Source organism: Columba livia, chromosome Z (assembly GCF_036013475.1).
Source record: "Columba livia isolate bColLiv1 breed racing homer chromosome Z, bColLiv1.pat.W.v2, whole genome shotgun sequence".
Classification (NCBI taxonomy): Eukaryota; Metazoa; Chordata; class Aves; order Columbiformes; family Columbidae; genus Columba; species Columba livia.
In genome coordinates this window covers 83,477,026-83,494,580 of record NC_088642.1, presented here as the reverse complement: position 1 = coordinate 83,494,580, position 17,555 = coordinate 83,477,026, and the positions used below count along the sequence as shown (strand labels likewise).

The 17,555-nt window shown below is 38.2% G+C and overlaps 1 protein-coding gene across 10 annotated transcripts in view; it reads left to right on the top strand.

The window, feature by feature from the left end:
• MCTP1 (multiple C2 and transmembrane domain containing 1) overlaps positions 1 to 17,555 on the top strand; it is a 275,168-nt gene that overhangs the window by 99,710 nt on the left and 157,903 nt on the right. For all 10 annotated transcript variants that reach the window (XR_010469182.1, XM_065046966.1, XM_065046968.1 and 7 more), the window contains one exon: positions 3,204 to 3,318. Coding sequence is in view for 9 of the 10 variants with exons in the window: in XM_065046966.1 (XP_064903038.1) it covers positions 3,204 to 3,318 (115 nt within the window). In the remaining variant the exon portion in view is untranslated. The remainder of the gene's footprint in view (positions 1 to 3,203; positions 3,319 to 17,555) is intronic.

Genomic DNA, 17,555 nt, shown 5'->3' with positions numbered 1-17,555 from the left:
ATTCTAAAGTAAACCAATGACAGACCACTACTAAAAGTTAATCTGAAGGAATTAATTCAAGCATTGCCTTCCCACAGGAGATCTTGTATACATGAAAATAGGGTTAGTTGCCTTTCTGGTCTTTGTCTTGAACCGTGTTAAAGATTTAATATAAGTAATTTCAAGACCTTCTGTACATTTTAGACAGTAAAAGTGAAGTCATGCCCTTGCTTTGTCAGGCTTGGGGTCACCATCCACAGCACTCAGTAAGAATCACAGAATCACAGAATGGACTGGGTTGGAAAAGCCCTCAGAGATCATCCAGTCCAACCCTTGGTCCAACTCCAGTCCATTGACTAGATCATGGCACTAAGTGCCATGTCCAATCTCAGTGTAAAAACCTCCAGGGCCGGTGAGTCCAGCACCTCCCTGGGCAGCCATTCCAATGCCTGACCACTCTCTCTGCAAAGAATTGCTTTCTCATCTCCAGCCTCAATTTCCCCTGGCAGAGTTGAAGCCCATGCCCCCTTGTCCTATTGCTGATGCCTGGGAGAAGAGACCAATCCCCACCTGGCTAGAACTGCCCTTCAGGTAGTTCTAGAGAGTGCTGAGCTCAGCTCTAAGCCTCTTCTTCTCCAGACTAAACAAGCCCAGCTCCCTCAGCCTCTCCCCATAGGGCTTGTGTTCAAGTCCCTTCATCCTTGTGAAACACCCTTGTGGCTCACAAAAACTTCTAGTTGTGATGATCTTTTTTTTTCTTTTCTAGCTACATACAACTTGCTTTTTGATATTATTAGCTGGAATCTAGACATTCAGAAAATTTGGTTTTGAAGCTGTTCCATGGCTGGGGTGGTTGTGGGCTTTCACAGATGCTCTCAAGTCTCTTATCTAAATATTTCTCACTTCAGTTCATAACCACAGACCGTGCAAGAGTGATTGTTTTTTATCTAGTTGCAATTTTAGCTTTGAACGTGTTAATTTTACAAGGTGGCTGAAAAATGATTTATTGATAGTTGCATTTATTGTGGCAACTCCCACTTTTAATTGCGTATTTGAAATGCTGCTGTTCTGATGCAGAAATGCTGATTTGGCTTTGCAATAATTAGGAGTAGTTAATATATCTTTGCTTTTTGTTTCATTTGTGTAGCTGTTTATGTCCTGTAGGCTTGGTATGTTGCTTACTTCAGTGTTTCTGGCCTCCTTAAGCAGCTCTCTGAAAAAAATAACTAATGAAAATGTTTAAAAGAAAGTTAAGTTCTGTTGCAACAAAAAAGGAAGGAAAAGCACCAATAAAGGGGTGAGAAATGGAAAAAAGGAAGCATCATGACGAGGCTTAAACCATGGAATTTTAATGTAGATCTTGTGTTGTAGGTCAGAGGAGAAACAGGGAGAAGCCATGAGAAAGAGTTGGGGAGAAGGTTATAAATGTTGGGACACATTGCAATTCTCTTGTGTCTGCAAGCTCTAATAAAAGGGCAAGGAAGGAGAAGTGAAGTTCTGGTGTTTATTATTTACTTCAGAGTACAAGTTTATTCTTTCACAGTGAACCAATGAGCGCCGGGGCCTGGGATGAGGATCAGGACAGTCTGCAACTTTTAGTTGATTTCTCACTGGACTAGATGTTAAATGTTACAGAGGTGGGGCAGAAATTCATCATTGTCAACCTCATATTCTTCTGCAGTCAGTGCATTTTTTAAAAAAAAAAAAAAAAGGAAAAAGAAAAAAAAAAGAAAAAGAGATGGTGAATGAGATGTTAGTCATTTAAAATAAAGTGATGGGTGTCTTCTGCAAGAGTCTTGCAAGATCTTTTGGCAGCTCCAGGTACACTTCAGCAGCTCCTTTGTGAAGGCAAAATTAGAAGATAAACATTGAGAGATTTCAGGAACAACATCCCCCCTGCCAAATCAGAGCTCATCTGCCCATTTTCTCTGAATTGCAGTAGTTTTGGACAGTTTCACTGCTGAGATGTCACTATGTGACGTGTCGCAGCAAAGGTCAATGTGCCAGGGCTCAGCATCCTGACTCTGGAATAACAAGAATAAACCATATGTTAAAATGCATTTATTTTATGCCTTCCTTCATGCTTTGGATTTATTACTACTTTAAAAAGAAAAGGGGGGTGGTAGGAAGATAAACAGCAGAAGTTTGTTGTTGAAGCGGTGTAGTGCTTAGCACACATGCTCTCTGAGATTTTGTTATCATTCTGCTTTTTTTTTCCTTGCAGGAGACCCTTAATCACATAATAAAATATTAATAGCACTGATCTTAAAAGATTTAGCTGCCAGCATGAGAATATGTAACAGTGGTGCTCCGTGTGTATAATATATGAAGCTCCTGTGTGTACTGTGAATGTATAATAGATACAGTTGTTCCAGTCTTAAAATTAAATGTGATGTGCCAAGCATACACTGTAATTAGATGCTCTTATAGAGAGGTAGATTAAAAACTATTTTGCAAAAGCTTATACATATTCAGAAATATAATTTCTATCCTTTGTCATTGGGGACAGAAATGTGGTTACTATTCATGCTGTCCAGAGAGCTCCTTTTATTCTGACTTCCTTTATTTTATTTTATTTTTTATCTTTTTATTATAGAATTTATACCAATAACTACTTTAAGAATCTTGTCTTTTCCCTGGCATACAGGCAGGCTAAGAAGGCATGTGTTAGAAACTAAGACATACATCTGCATTTAATGTCGTTTTGCTTTCCTTTTGCCCCTGCAGTTTCCCCCATAATTCTGTGGAAAAAAAAAATACATATCTTGCAAAATACTGCAGTAGCTGTCAAAATCATAACTCACATATTTTTATTCAATGCTTAGCTTATCACTTTTGAATAAATACAGGATTTGAGGGTACTGGTAATGACTAGTCCAAATAGTGCTGGAATGTTTGGGTCTGTTCTTTCTTACTTATTCTGCTCTAGTGGGCCAGTAGTGTATGTGAATGTAATTAAAAATTGAGGTTGCCATACTAAGGGCAGCGGTCAAAGAATTGTTTTTTCAACCACCTTTTTAATTTATAAATTTAACCATTGAGATGTCAACCTTCTTTTTATAAAAAATAAACAAATACACAAACAACAACAAAAAACTACTCTAAGGTGGGGGAATGGGATACAGCCGTGTTGCAGTTCAACAGGGTGGTGATATCAAAGAAAATAATACCTTACACAAAACTTTAAATCACGTTAGCTATTGCATTTTTTTCTTCCCCTCCAGAGAATAAAGGTGCTTGGAAAGAGTAATGCAGATTTTCCCTCTGGGGAGCCCGGAATGTACCAGCTGGACATTACACTAATAAGAGGACAGAATTTGGCAGCCCGGGACCGTGGAGGTGAGCATGATGTTGTGGAAGTTACATGTTGACTGAGTGAATTTATATGAGAGTATAAGTTACAACTAAGGTATGAATTGTAAATATGTTAGTAAAATTCTGCTTAAAATCACCTAGAGGTTCTTTGACTCAAAAGCATGAAGGAAAAGGAGCTAGGGCCAGCTAAGCACACACAGGAGGAGAAATAAGATTTAGCTAATATTGGTTTAATTTTTCTGCTAGCTAATTTTCCTCCTTTTTTTCGAACATTTCAAACTGAGGAAGGTATGATAGATTTGCTTTGTCCATGAAGATTCAGGCTTTCTTGCTGACACAACTGTTGTGGTCCTTTTTATTTTATTCCTTGACTGGTTGAGGGATAAATACCAGAGTTGCGTTTAAATACAATAGCAGTAAAAACTCCTCTATTAGATGTGTCCAGGCTTTACCTGTTGGACACATATTGGGGTTTTACATTCTGCTCTGAGACATGTAGCACACACCTGGTTTGGACACGGAAAGGATTCCTAAAAGGTATTTTCACCCACAGGAACACAACGGGCTGACTCAGTGACTCTACACGCAACTGCATCTCCTATTTAAAATTAGATAAGTCAACAATCCACTTCCTGAACAGCAATGTGAGCATGATAAATCTGAATATAACAACCTATTTTGGATTTCCCATAATAGATTCCTTGTGAGAGAGAAAAAGCTGTATGCAGTAGACATTTAACTGTAAAAATAGTATTGCACAGGACCTTTCCATGCTTACCTGATGGAGTTACCTGACTGATTTCGGATCTCAAATACAGTGACAGAAACTGAGAAGGCTTTTTAGCTTCTTAAGAAATTACTGCACTGATATTTATGTCACTGAAACTGAAATTTTAATACACTTATTGTTGCAAGAATAAGCTTTTACGTATATTCTTCCCCTAGATATACTGATATTCTATCAAGCTTTGTATGACATTCATTAAAAATAGATGCTCAAAGGTTTATGCACCACAAGCTAGAGATACTTGTCCAGCTTCTGAATTATGTGTTGTAATTCAGTTATGTGCATCACTCAGATGATTTATAAATGAAAAAAATGTGAATGTGTGATTATTTGTATGCAAGGAGAACATATGTATTTTTTTTACCCACGGTACAGGTGTTTCAGTAGGAAACTGGACATGTAAAACTCAGTTCTTAGTGGAGATTTTAGTGGGCACAAGAGGAGATTCAGTGAGTTCGTGGAAGAAAACCTCACAAAGAACATTGAAATGCAAGAAAACACATCTGACCCTGGAGATCTTCGCTCCAAATTCTTGGTGTCTGGGAGGACATTAGAGGACATTAGCATTTTGATATATATTCTTACACAGAGCTACTAAGACAGATACGTTAGATAGTAAAACCAGAGTTTGAAAGATTTGTACAAGGACTGTCTCAGAGCAGTCTCAGGCTTTAAGTCTGTGACTTTTCACTCCTCCAAAACCTTCTCCAAATCCTCTGCTTAAAGCCCCAAAATTGAATTTTCTCCAAGTACTGTGAATTTCTCTCTGAAAGAATACTTGAACTACAGGGTGGAAAATAATTACATTTTAATTTTAGCTTCTTGTTCTTTGATTTCTGAACTGCAGTGTCACGTATCTTTGGTAACCTGCTGCTGAACATGTTGCAGTCTTGGAAGGCAAAGTTGAATTCTCACGTTGTGAGTGTTCTGTACACTTTGTCTTCCCCAAATTCATAACAAGAGACACCACAACAATCTCAGAAGTAAAGGGGAAAGATTTGCAGCTACATGCATGTGGCTAGCAGTGCCAGCATTAATTATAACTATTAATTGATAAATAACACCACTGATAGTCACAACAAAAGGAGAACAGAATGTTCTTCATGAGACGACCTGCTGTTGTCTTCCCAAAAGCTTGACAATAATCCTTCTTTATAGCAGGCAATATTTATGCTTTGGTGTGTGCAATGTGACAGGAGGAAATGTAACTATTCAATTTTACTCCTCATTTTCACAAGAAATGCTGTCGTCAGTCAGATCCAGCTTTCCTTCCAGCTGTGTGATCAGACAGTTTACATTTTTGCTTCTGCAAAAATCCTGGGGTGCCCACAAATGCAATTTATAACATCTGCTTTATTCAAGCACATCAGAAAGTAAACCGTATATTTAGCTAGATTTCAAAGTTCATTTTCCAAGCCTGTTTCTCATGAGATTTGGGAAAAACTGCAACGTTGGATCTGGTATGCTTGTGATATTAGCAGATTAACCTTATACCCTACATCTGTATGCTTTTCTTTTCAGTTTTGATTTCTCATTTGCTTTTTGTCATTTACAGTGTTTATGTAATATCATGTGCATTTCCAAGTTAAGATTTTTAGGGTAAAACAACCCCTCTGATTTGTTGTTATTCTCTGACTTCTTGCATGTAGAGTTTATGTGGCTACTTCATATTGGTAACATGCTTTTGTAGATGTTTTGAAATATCTTAAATACTGTTTTAAAACCAACAGGCAAGCAACCAGCGAACCAACCAGCCCTTGTGGTTGATCCATTTTTGCTTTAAGAGAGACTTATTTTGAGATGCCAACTGAAATGTTACAGCACAATTGGTGAAAGGGGGAATTGCATCTCAGTCGTTGGTTTTCTACCATTCCCTTTAGTCAAAAGAAACATATACAAATATTTTTTAGCAGGTTTTAAATATGTATTTCTCACAGTTTTCTCTTACCGCACTGGAGCCTGGAATCCACTCCCTTTTGTGCTTTTTGAGAATTGTGCGATGCTGGTTTGCTCTTCACTGTAGACAAAGCTGGGAAGTAAGTACCACAGGCTATTCCCAAGAAGCCTTATGGTCTGTGTTATGTCAAAACCCAAACTAGACACATGATGAATTTGATCCCCTCTGGCTTTAAAATGTAGACATTGGTTTATTTTACAAAATGCAGGAAATAGACCTGATCTTGTAAAACAGCACAAGGAAAATACTTTGAGCATAAGTGAAGCATGGTTTGGTTGGTTGGTTGGTTTTCTTTGTTGCTTTTTTAGGGGTTGTTTTTGTTTGAGTTTTTGTTGTTGTTGTTTATTTGTTTTGGGGATTTTTGTTTGGTTTTGATTTTTTATTTTCTTTTTTTTTCCTTTCTTTTTTTTCCCCATGTTTATCAGAAATAGTGTATTTTCTGCATGAAATCTTACAGGAACATTTCCGTTCCTGAAGACAGATGTTTGTTATTTTCTGAGGCCTTGACCTCTAAATGGATGAAATCACCAGATCTCTCTGCAGAAGACAGTTCAGTAATTGTTCCTAAGACTAGAGAATCTGTCTTTGTAGCAACAGCTGAGGAATTGATCCCTAAGTGGCTGAAACCTGCAGCCAAAGAAGGCAAGAATTAAAGCAGAAATAGTGCAATTCGTGCCCTTGTGCAGTGCAAAGACTACATTTTGATTTTATAAATTTACTGTTTCTAATGTAAAATATTCAAATCAGTGAGAAACTAGCTGCTTAAATTGAGAATAATTGGGAGACAGGACTCCAAACCAGGAGAATCTGAAGAACTGCAGTAGAGCAAGAACATACACTTAGACTTTATATTTTGTTGGCCAAATAACTCTGCATAACACCTACACTTTCAGAATCTAGAAGCAAAGTAAGTGCCGATGGGATAACAAGTAGGATGGTTAAGTAACCCTTTAAGATGCTCCTAATTTTGCGCAATGATACAATATAAAAAGCAAACCTGTGTATAAGGCCATGGTTTTAAAATATTTAGAAGACTTCATTTTAACCTAGCTGCAGAGCATGTTTTTTACGTTTGAACTGTGGGTTTCAGTGACGTAAGATACTGATTAAAATATAATGTATGCAGCATAGTTTAGAAATAGAAAAATTCATTCTTATGATTCAGGTGAACTAGGATTACAGAACAATTTTACTTATTGCAAAATATTGCTATGTCTGTCACAGAGTTGAAAATGACTGGAACATACCCCTGTTCTGTTTCCTGGAGAGGACAGACAGGAGGATTATTGGCATAAATCAATCGTAAATCTCTAGTGTAGTGTTTGCACCTCTTCTGAATGTGGCAAATAGTCACAAGGCAATAACCAAAGGGAAATGTTAGTCGTGCTATAACAGGTAGCCAGATGCTAAATTATTTTCAAAGATCCTCTTGAATCAGTATTTTCATGGTACTAATTGTGAACATTCCTCAAAGTAGCCTTTAATTATATTTTTATTTTAGCACATTAAGGAGCTATAGAATTTGAATGTTCTTTAATAGAAAGGAAATCAGACATCATTAGTTTTTGGATGCAAATCAAAGGGTTTATATTTAGTTTAAATCAGAATGGGGAAGAATGTTAGCGTATATGAAGGTGTTTCAGAAGGGTTATATTAAGTTTTATCTAAGTTAAAAATACACCTAGTTATTTTTAAGAACTCCTGGGGATACGAATGTCTGGCAGAACTAATTTTAAAATGTTGAGTTTCCTTATTACAGAGATAGAAAGGATAAGATGCTAAAACAAGAAATGGCAGCTTGGCATGCTTGTTACTCTGGAATTCATGTAAATATAAGATAAGTGTGCCAGCATTCATAGTGTGTAAAACCTTTTACAGAATGTTTTACTTAAAGGTACATGCTCATTAGGTAAGCAGCGCTTTTTGTGTGTGTTTGAGCAAAGATGCCCGAGGTTCAGAAAGAGACTACTGGAGTTTTGTCTCTTTTTTTCTTCTGCAGAGACAGGTCAGCTTTGGTTAACGAGGTTTGTGACACTGGATTCCATTCTAATTGTCACCAGCTACAGATCAGCGCTGACCAGTGTAAAACATAGACCAGGAAAATACTTCTCCTTTCCCTTGTGCTGCGCCGGGGCCGGGCTGCTGCGGTTCTGCTCGCTGGGGTGGGTTCTTGCAGCCTGGTCTCCTGCAGCTCTGGAGGACACCAGCGGTATGTTCTCCTGACCAGGTCTCATGCAAGGTCTTGGTGGCAGTGACTCACACGTGATGGTCACAGGGCGTAGTTGTCCTATTTTGACGTGGAAGAGCAAAAAGGGAAGGGGGTTGGCTGCACACTCTTGTAGTGAGCTATGGCAGGTTTGTGCATCCGAGCAAGTCCCTTTGCAGAAGGTGCCAAAGTCCTTTGGAGATGAGCTCAATGACAGACTGTCCTGAGTTGGAAGGACCCACAGGTTCATTGGTTCCAACTCCTGTCCCTGCAATGACAACCTCACAGGTGACACCATGTGTCTGAGGACGTTGTCCAGTCTCTTCTTGAACACTGTCAGGTTGGGGAGCCTGTTCAGTGTCCTGCACCTCTGGGTGAAGAATCTTCTTCTCATGTCCGACTGACCCTCCCCTGGCATCCTGGGGTGGAATAGAAGGGGGCTGGTCAGTAGGTCAGAGAGGTTCTCCTGCCCCTCTGCTCTGCCCTGGGGAGACCACACCTGGAATATTGTGTCCAGTTGTGGCCCCTCAGTTCCAGCAGGACAGGGAACTGCTGGAGAGAGTCCAGCGCAGCCACCAAGATGCTGAAGGGAGTGGAGCATCTCCCGTGTGAGGAAAGGCTGGGGGAGCTGGGGCTCTGGAGCTGGACAAGAGGAGACTGAGGGGGGACTCATTCCTGGGGATCAAGATGGAAAGGGGGAGTGTCAAGAGGATGGAGCCAGGCTCTTCTGGTGACAACCAGGGACAGGACAAGGGGCAATGGGTGCAAACTGGAACACAAAAGGTTCCACTGAAAGAGGAGAAGAAACTTGTTCCCGGTGATGAGGGTGCCAGAGCCTGGCCCAGGCTGCCCAGGGGGTTGTGGAGTCTCTTTCTGTGCAGACATTCCAACCCACCTGGACACCTTCCTGTGTAACCTCATCTGGGTGTTCCTGCTCCATGGGGGGATTGCACTGCATGAGCTTTCCAGGTCCCTTCCAACCCCTCACACTCTGGGATTCTGGGATTCTGTGATCTTCCTACCATTCCCTGGGGTTCTTTCATTGGTCACCAGAGAGAAGAGTTTTGTTGCTCTGGTTTCTTCTGCTCCCAGCATGAAGCAGTGGCTGCTTTCACCACCAGGTCCCTTGCACCTCCACCTCTCCATCCAGCAAACAGCTCGTATTTGGTCTACAAGCAGTGTTTTCTTCTGTTGTCTTTCTGTTTCTATCATAGCCAGGGATTCTTAGGTGCATGGGGAAGTTCTCACCTGTGGGTGGTACCCACTGTGCCCTTGAGAACTTCAGAGGGAACAGCTTCTCCCCTTTGCAAGAGGAGCTGTGAAAAAGTCAGTCCATCACTTGCACCCTGCTGAACTCTTGTTCTCCCTTGTGTTTTGATAGACATCTGACCTGGTGTGTTTCTTGTAACACACTGTGGCCCTTGGGGGTTTTTGTCCTCATTTCTCCATCCCAAGGGAAAGGAAATGCCTGAGAAAACTGCATGGCAGCCTCCTAAGAGGGTGGCAAAATGCCCTTTCCTAAGCCTTTAAGGGGGACTCTGCTCTCAAGTAAATTGTGGGACTGTTAAATAATTTGAGAAGGCGGCTTAGCAGATGTTCCTTGGCATTTTGAAGCGAACATTTCTACAGGAATTCCAGAATTAACTCAGTCCTGGCAGCTCTGGAGGGAGCAGCAGTTGCTGTGAGTTCCCCCTGGCAGAGCTGCTGTCAGCGCTGGGACACCCCCTGCAGAAACCGGCAGGTTCAGACATTTTTCAAGCACCCGCATCAGCATCTCATGCCCTTTACCAACCTCCTCACAGCCCCGCTATTCAGGCACTCAAATAAAAGGCAGTGTTTTGGGGAGCTGGAGGGTACTTTCAGCAAGAACCTACGTCTGTGGTGTACAGCCTGTTTAATTTAGTGAATAATTTAATAAAAAACCCTCAACAATAATAATTCTCCAAATGGTGATTCATTTCTGGACCATATGCAGAAATTATTATTGATATGACTGAGAGGACATTGAAAAAATATAATTAAGAAATGCAAAAATCACTAATTATGTTTTTTTTGCAAACGTTTTTTGATTAGTTGCACTCAGGCACCTGAAATTGAAAATGTCAGTTTGCAGTACACTGGGAAAATTCATATGGAGCAGAGATGGCAGATATATTGAGTTGTGAGCTAAACAGGTTTATTGTAGGTTCAGAAATCATAAGCCATTTTAAACATCAGGCTTCCTGAGCATTTCAGGTACACTCTAGATTTTATGATTACTTAATTTATTTCTGTTCTGTTGAAGCTGGTGGTGGAATCTTCATCAGTCTGAGTGGGCCAGAATTTACTCTCCTGTAACAGCCACCTGTATAAAATAGCCTGTAAAATATATTTGAATCCTATAAAAATGCAAGAGGAAGAAGATAATAAAATTATCCATACCTTTTTGGGACAAATGCTGTTTGAGGGGTTGAGTTTTGTAATTAAGAACAGAAGCTATAGAAACTCTCAGTAAGCCCTCATAAATCGTCAGTCCAAACTATTCTATGATTCTATAATGTAGCTTAAAGTATAATGCAACTTGAAATTCAGAGTCTAGCTCTCTGAAAATCTTTTCTCCAGTGTGTGAAGTCAGGGATTCTTTTTTCCCCTGTTTTAAGGCATTATTGGTCTTGTCTGCCCATCCAGCTGATCTCATGATGCAGTATGAGAAAGAGCAAAGGTGATGCTCAAATCTCTTTGTAAAACTTTTCGAACAATGTACCATTCGATGGCACTACCGTAATCACATTGTTGACACTCTTAATTACAGAGTCATTCTGGTCTTCCCTGATTACTTAGTGAATACTGTTGTAATTAAAGGCAAAAATAGGAATTTTCAGAATTACTCATTGCAGAAGGGTGAATGAGACAAAAATCCTCTCGCATGACCCAATCATATTTTCCTTCTGTATCTTTCCCTTTCTATGCTTCTGTTTCAATGCTTCAATTCTACCTAAAGCAGTATTTTCAACTATGTAGCATGTGTAATTTCACTGGAGGTGCCATGAGCCATACAAAGTGAAGATCTTGTATTTTCTCTGTCTGCCATCTAGTTACACTTTCCATCATCTGCACTTTTATGACTCGCATTTCTAATTGCAAAATATCCCTTCCCCTTTATGTTCAAGAAGGCCTTTTTAAAATAAAAGATTGTGGTTCACTAGTCCTAGCTTCTGCAGTCTTTTTGGACTGATTTCTCCAGTGATATCCTTGCAAAGTGTTTAGGAATTAAAACAAGGCAAAATCACTAGCGGAATAGTTATTTTTCATTGTTAAGAAAACGAGTTTGACTGGCAGTATTAACTTTGTATCAGGGGTAAGAAATTAATTGATTTTCAATCAGAATACTGTATCTTGAGTCTGGTGATGTTTGTTTCCTCTGTGGATTTCTAGCTGATTTTCTACAGTCATATTCTTGGTAACTCTCACTGTACTAAGAAAGTAGACTTTTACCGATAGGAGAGGCTAATAATTCTACTGTAGATATTCCATTTCTGGTTGATTTCTGTTATTTATACTGTTATTGTCTTATAATACAGAGTCTGGAGAATGGCTGTTGACGTCTAAGTTAAGTTACGTATAATGCAAAAGGCAGCAATAATGGGAAATGAACCTTTGGCTAAGGGCAGTAAAAATCTGTCATTAAGACCTGACAGAAAAGTGAGATGAGTTGAAACTTCACACTGCTGAGGCTGTTTCTATCTCTGGTGTGTCTTCTCCTGTGAGCTCTTGTGACTGTAAGAATCCAGAGGTCATTATTCTCCATCTGAAAATTATTTCAGCTTTGACTGTGCTCAGAATTTGACTTCAGGCCAGGAAAACCAAACTGCTGTGTTTCTCTGTAAAGTGCCCCTAACTGCACGTTTTTGTGTGTGTTTTGGTGGTGGTGTTTTTTTGTGGGTTTTTTTTGTTTGGTTTTGGTTTGGGGTTGGTTTGGTTGGTTGGTTGGTTTTTGTTTTGTTTTATTTTGGTTTGTTTTGTTTTTTGAAATGATATAAAGCTCCTGGTAGGCTTGTATTTTTTTATTTATTTGTGGCTGTGTCCCAAACAGGAAAGTGGATCAGAGTCACAATCTATCCCCGGGTGATCTTGATCTGAACATGTAGACATGCACAATGGGCAGATACAGACAGATGAGGAAGTGTGAGAAACTTCATTTCATCAGCAGAAAAGCCGCATTTTTCATAGCAGTATGAGCTGAGTGGCACAAGACTGAGAAGGAAGGAAGGAAGAACTGAGTTTGAGGACAGTCTGTTATAGAGCAGCCTAAATTTCTGTTGTAGGGCAAAATGTTCCCTATGAGAGCAGCAGGACATGCTTATGGGACACAAGTTGAGGTTTTTTATTGTGTTACCATTATTCCAATCCCTGAAGGCTTTATTGACACGTGAGTCACGTTATTTGCCTGTTTGTTGACCAATACACTTGGTCCAAAACACCCATTACATGGCCTAGTACTTCTTCAAGTTCTTCATCGCAAATTGTTGTAGTATGGGGGCATAAGTTGGAGCGATTTTTCCCCAAAGTATAAAACTGTAGTTATGATTCCATTTTTGTTACTTCCAAAAAAGACAAAAATAATCAAAATGTGTTTTCAGATTCTAGTAAAAAACACTAGGGATCAGCTTTTTTTGGATATAGCTTTTGAGGTTTTGTGGTTTTTTGTTTGGTTTGGGTTGAGTTGGGTTGGTTGGTTTATTTGTTTGTTTGGGGTTTTTGTTTGTGTGTGTGTGGTTTTGGTTTTGGTTGGTTGGTTGTTTTTCAACCCCTCTACTTAGAAATTTTTATTTCTTGTTTAAGACTAGTACTAAGAATAAAGCCATGTCTTCTCTTTCTCTCTTCAATGATAAATGCACCAGGGAATTGCTTATTCAGCAAACACCTTTATTTAATAATGAATCTCAAATGGATTTGCCTTTCAGTTTAATTGCGGTGGAGTCACCATCCCTGTAGGGGTTTAAAGGGTGTTTAGATGAGGTTCTTAGGGACATGGCTTAGTGCTAGAGTTAGGTTATGGTCAGACTCAATGATCTGGAGGGTCTTTTTCAACCAAAATGATTCTATGAGTCTACGATTGCCATGATTCTTATTCTTTAAGTGTTGCAGCAATGTGTTTATTATTCACTTTAATTTCACATGACAATGTGTTGTGTAGTTAAATGGATTTTTCCTTTGCTAGACAGGTAGAACATTGTGCAAACATTGCACGTTACAAATGTGTTTGCTGCTTCTTTCTAGAGGCTGAGCTTTCATACCATTTTAATGGCTTTCATTCTCAAAGAAAATTGGAATATTTATAAGAGGGGGAAAAAGCATGTATGTTTGAGCATACATCTCTGGATCATTTTATGTATGTAGGTGACCACCAAGTTAAGTCTTCACAAGTCATAAACATCTCACTGAAGCTTTAGATCGTATTATTGCTCTAGCTAAGAATTTGTGGAGGTAAAGCAGGAGAACTTTGTCAGCACCGGAATAAGGTAGAAAGTTAATCCAAAGTCAATAGGTGGCGTCAAACACCTCTGTGTCTGGTCATTAAAAAAAATAAACAGTCATGTTTTGTCAGCGTAATACTACTGTGCCCATTTTTTCCAGATTGTCATATGCAAATACGGAAATAATGGCCTTAAGATTTCCTAGCTCATAAATTAAAATATTATTTTAATGTGAGATTAACATGGTATGTTTCCATGAATGTTTCTTAGTAGTGTAGGTTTTCCTTCATGCGACTTTAACTAAGATTGCATATGCAATGAGTATCAGCTTCAACCAGGTTACTAAATATACATTTTGCCTGTCTTTATTGTGCCACATATAAGCCAAGGCTTCTATTTTTGCTTTACTCAGCATTTTTATTTTGCATTTTAAGATTCAGCTTTTATTTCAGTTTACATTCAACATGTTCATTAACTGTATTGTACATGGACAAGGGCAACTCATGTGTGTGTCAGTTGCAAGTGTATATCAAAAATATTATTTCTATAAAATTGGGAGGTATAAAGTATAAGACCAGCAGTGAGCTCTGCCTTTTAAACAAAAGTGTGTTTGTCCCAGGAGAAGTGAAACCTCGGATTGATTTTGCAAAAGCTGGCTGTCCTGACAAAAAGAATTGGTGTTGCTTTGAACAATTTCAGGAAGATTTTAAACGTTTTTGGGAAGATTGCAATTTCAGCCCTGAGGTTTTAGGGGTGGAGCAAACAGTGTTACCTTTGATTAAGGGATGTAATTCTGTTTATGTTAAAATATATTAAATAAAATAATAATTTGAGCTGCAAGGAAGACATTTCCACAGCACACTTAAATCCCGTTTAAATGAATCTGAATTCAGCCATGTTTAAAATGAAATATAAATACTCACTTGTATTTAGGCTGACTATTGTAAATGTGTCTATTTGTCTTTTTGCCTATTATGTCCTGTGCCAGTAAGGTTTTTTTCATTATTTGATTTCATAAGCATAATTAATGTTCGTTTAAATGAGTATTTTCTAAACTAAGTAAAGATGCTTATGATGGGCTACATTGAAACACATTACTAAAGCTTCCTTATTTGTGGCAGAAGTGAGTCTTCAAGAAGAAGATAGAAAGCTGTGATTGTTATAAGCAATATTTTTTTTAATAGGCACTGAATAATTGAAGTTTTTGTATTCCCTGCTGACTTTTGAGTAGAAGAACTCTGCATCTTGCAGAATCTGTGTGCTCACTGTGAATTTATATTTGGCGTTTTCATTCTTAGGATATCAGTTTTCCAGAAGTGTTTATTTAGTGTCCTTTTTCAGAAAATTGGATGGATAATTCCTTGATAGGTGGATGGAAGGACAGAAAGTGGGATAATTTATGAAAAAGCTGTAGTTTTTAGTGCTATAGTGTTTAATTCTGGTGTTCAGGAGGCTGCTGAAGACCAATGAGAAGGCTTGGCAGCTCTTGTAAAGGACAAATAATTATATTTCTATTTTTTTTTTAATTAATATACAATAATTTGTGGTAAGTAGTTTCCCTACTATTCTGAGTAAAAGATTGGACATATTCTTCCGTCTCTTTTTATGAGATGCTTTGTATTGTAGTTTGGATCGTAAAAATCCCCCGCTTTTTCTTGGCTGTGACTGGATGGAGTCAGAGAGAAGGGGAAGGAGCTGGATGCCAATGCTCTTCATACAATCAATCCGGAACAAATGTTTGTATTAATAATTAAGCTTCTAATGAATTATGACGTCAAAGTCATCGTACATCTCTACTGGTTTCCTTCATTTCCAAATAATTGTAGATTGAATGAAGCAATTCCAAAAATGAAAGTAAAATGGAGAAATACTAGAAAACCGTGACAGATATTTAGTTATAGTTCTAAGCTGAAATAAATTAAGAACACGCTCTTACCTTATTAGTACTTTTAGAAATGTGTACATTGCCTGATTGCTTGTAGTGATGAAAAATTCTGTTCGCTGATTTTTACTGGGTATTTGCTGCTTTTGACATTGTTCTTATTCCCATAGTGTTCCTCATATGTCCTGTACAGCAGCAAATCCCATTTAATTACTGCAGTTTACAGCTGATGGTATTTGAAGGTTGTATTTTTTCAAGCCACTAGGATGAAATTGGCCTAACTGTGTTATTTACTGTGTGTGTGTGATGAATCCAAAGGGACTCACAATTTACATTAGGAACCAGATGGGGCTGCAAGCTTTGTAGAATTACTGCTTAGCCTTTGTACCACTGTAGATGGAAAAGAAACATTTTGCATCCAAGTGGTCTGCTTTGCAGCAGTGATAACTAACTATAGGGAAAACCTGAATTAATTGGTTTGTTTGCCTTTTCCCCTATGATTAAGGCCACAGGGAGAAGAGGGTAGTTTCTCTGATTTGCTTATTTTTCTTTTTGAAACCTTTTTCTCAATGTTCTGAAACACAGGTGATCTAGGGGGGAAAGTTAGCTTTTTAACTTCAAAAAAAAATAAAAAAAGTAGAATCTAAATTGTGCATTGATGAGCATCTGAACAATGCAAAAGCTTTTCAAAGCAGGGTTGCATATGGCTTTCGGTTCTGTTTCAAACAGAACAGCAGTGGTGGAAAAATGAATGTGCTTGACAATTCTGCAGTTAAATGGTTTTAATTGAATCAGTTAGTTAGCTTTTGTAATATATGTACTTTCTAACTTGCAAAATGTGATTTTTTTCCTCTTGTTATATGAAGTATAAAAACATCTCTACCTGAAGTAACAGCTGTTTTTCAGTGTTGTTAATCTATATTGTATTCTGGGTTTTTTTAGATTTAAAAATTTTCCATGAGGATTTCAGTGTCTGGTTACCAGACAGTATAGGTAGATTTTCATCCAAAGTTTTCTAGACATGCTGGTAGTTTTATTTTGTTCACACTGAGACAACTACATAAATTCTTCAGAGGAATCTGGGGACTTTTGTCTCATCCTTTCTGTCTCATTAGCGTCAGTTACAGGGAATCAGTCTCACACTCATTACTTGGTCTTATGGATACATTCACCTTTGAATTTTGTTCAGTTAGCAGTTTATTGCATTATATTAAATAGGATTTCATCAAGGAAAAAAAGTGTTCAACAAGTGGCCTAATAATGTTGAAAAGACTGTTATGAACCCTTGGGAACAAATTACATAAATGCAATACAAATCTAATCATTATTTTGACCAACTTTTATTTTGCCGTATTTCCACTCCATTTCACTGCTCTGGCTCTTTCTGAAAAGGAGTTTGTTCAAAATAAACATTTTTAATATTTCTGCAGCATTTTTTTGAAAATCATCTTCTATGTCTGATTATGAGATCTAGTCAGTGCTCTGAACTTGAAAAGCAAAATCCATGTTAGTAGGTGTTTGCACAGAGAGAGACGTGTTAGACCTTGATGTAACAATGGATGCGATGACAGATGGAAAAGACAGGCTGCCACCCTGTGCAAAACGGAGGACAATGTCTCACAATTTGTGGTTTTTTTTGAGAGAGGGTTTTAAACTAGTGTGTAAAAGCTCATAATTATGTTCTTAACTTCTACATCTAAGACAAATAGTTAAACCATTGTAACTTAGTGCATCAGATTCATTTGTATGGTTTGATAAGAGAGAAACAGATTAAAAGCCTGAGACCTGAATAACAAGAATCTATGACAGATACCAGGTTCTTGGAGGCTGGTTTTTTTTTCTGGTTTTCTGTAATGAACTTGTAATCACTGTTAACAATAAGGCCACAAGTGAACTGCACTTTCTCTTTCAAATACATGAATTTAATTTTTGATGTTGATTAGAATTATATATTATTGTATTATTACATAATA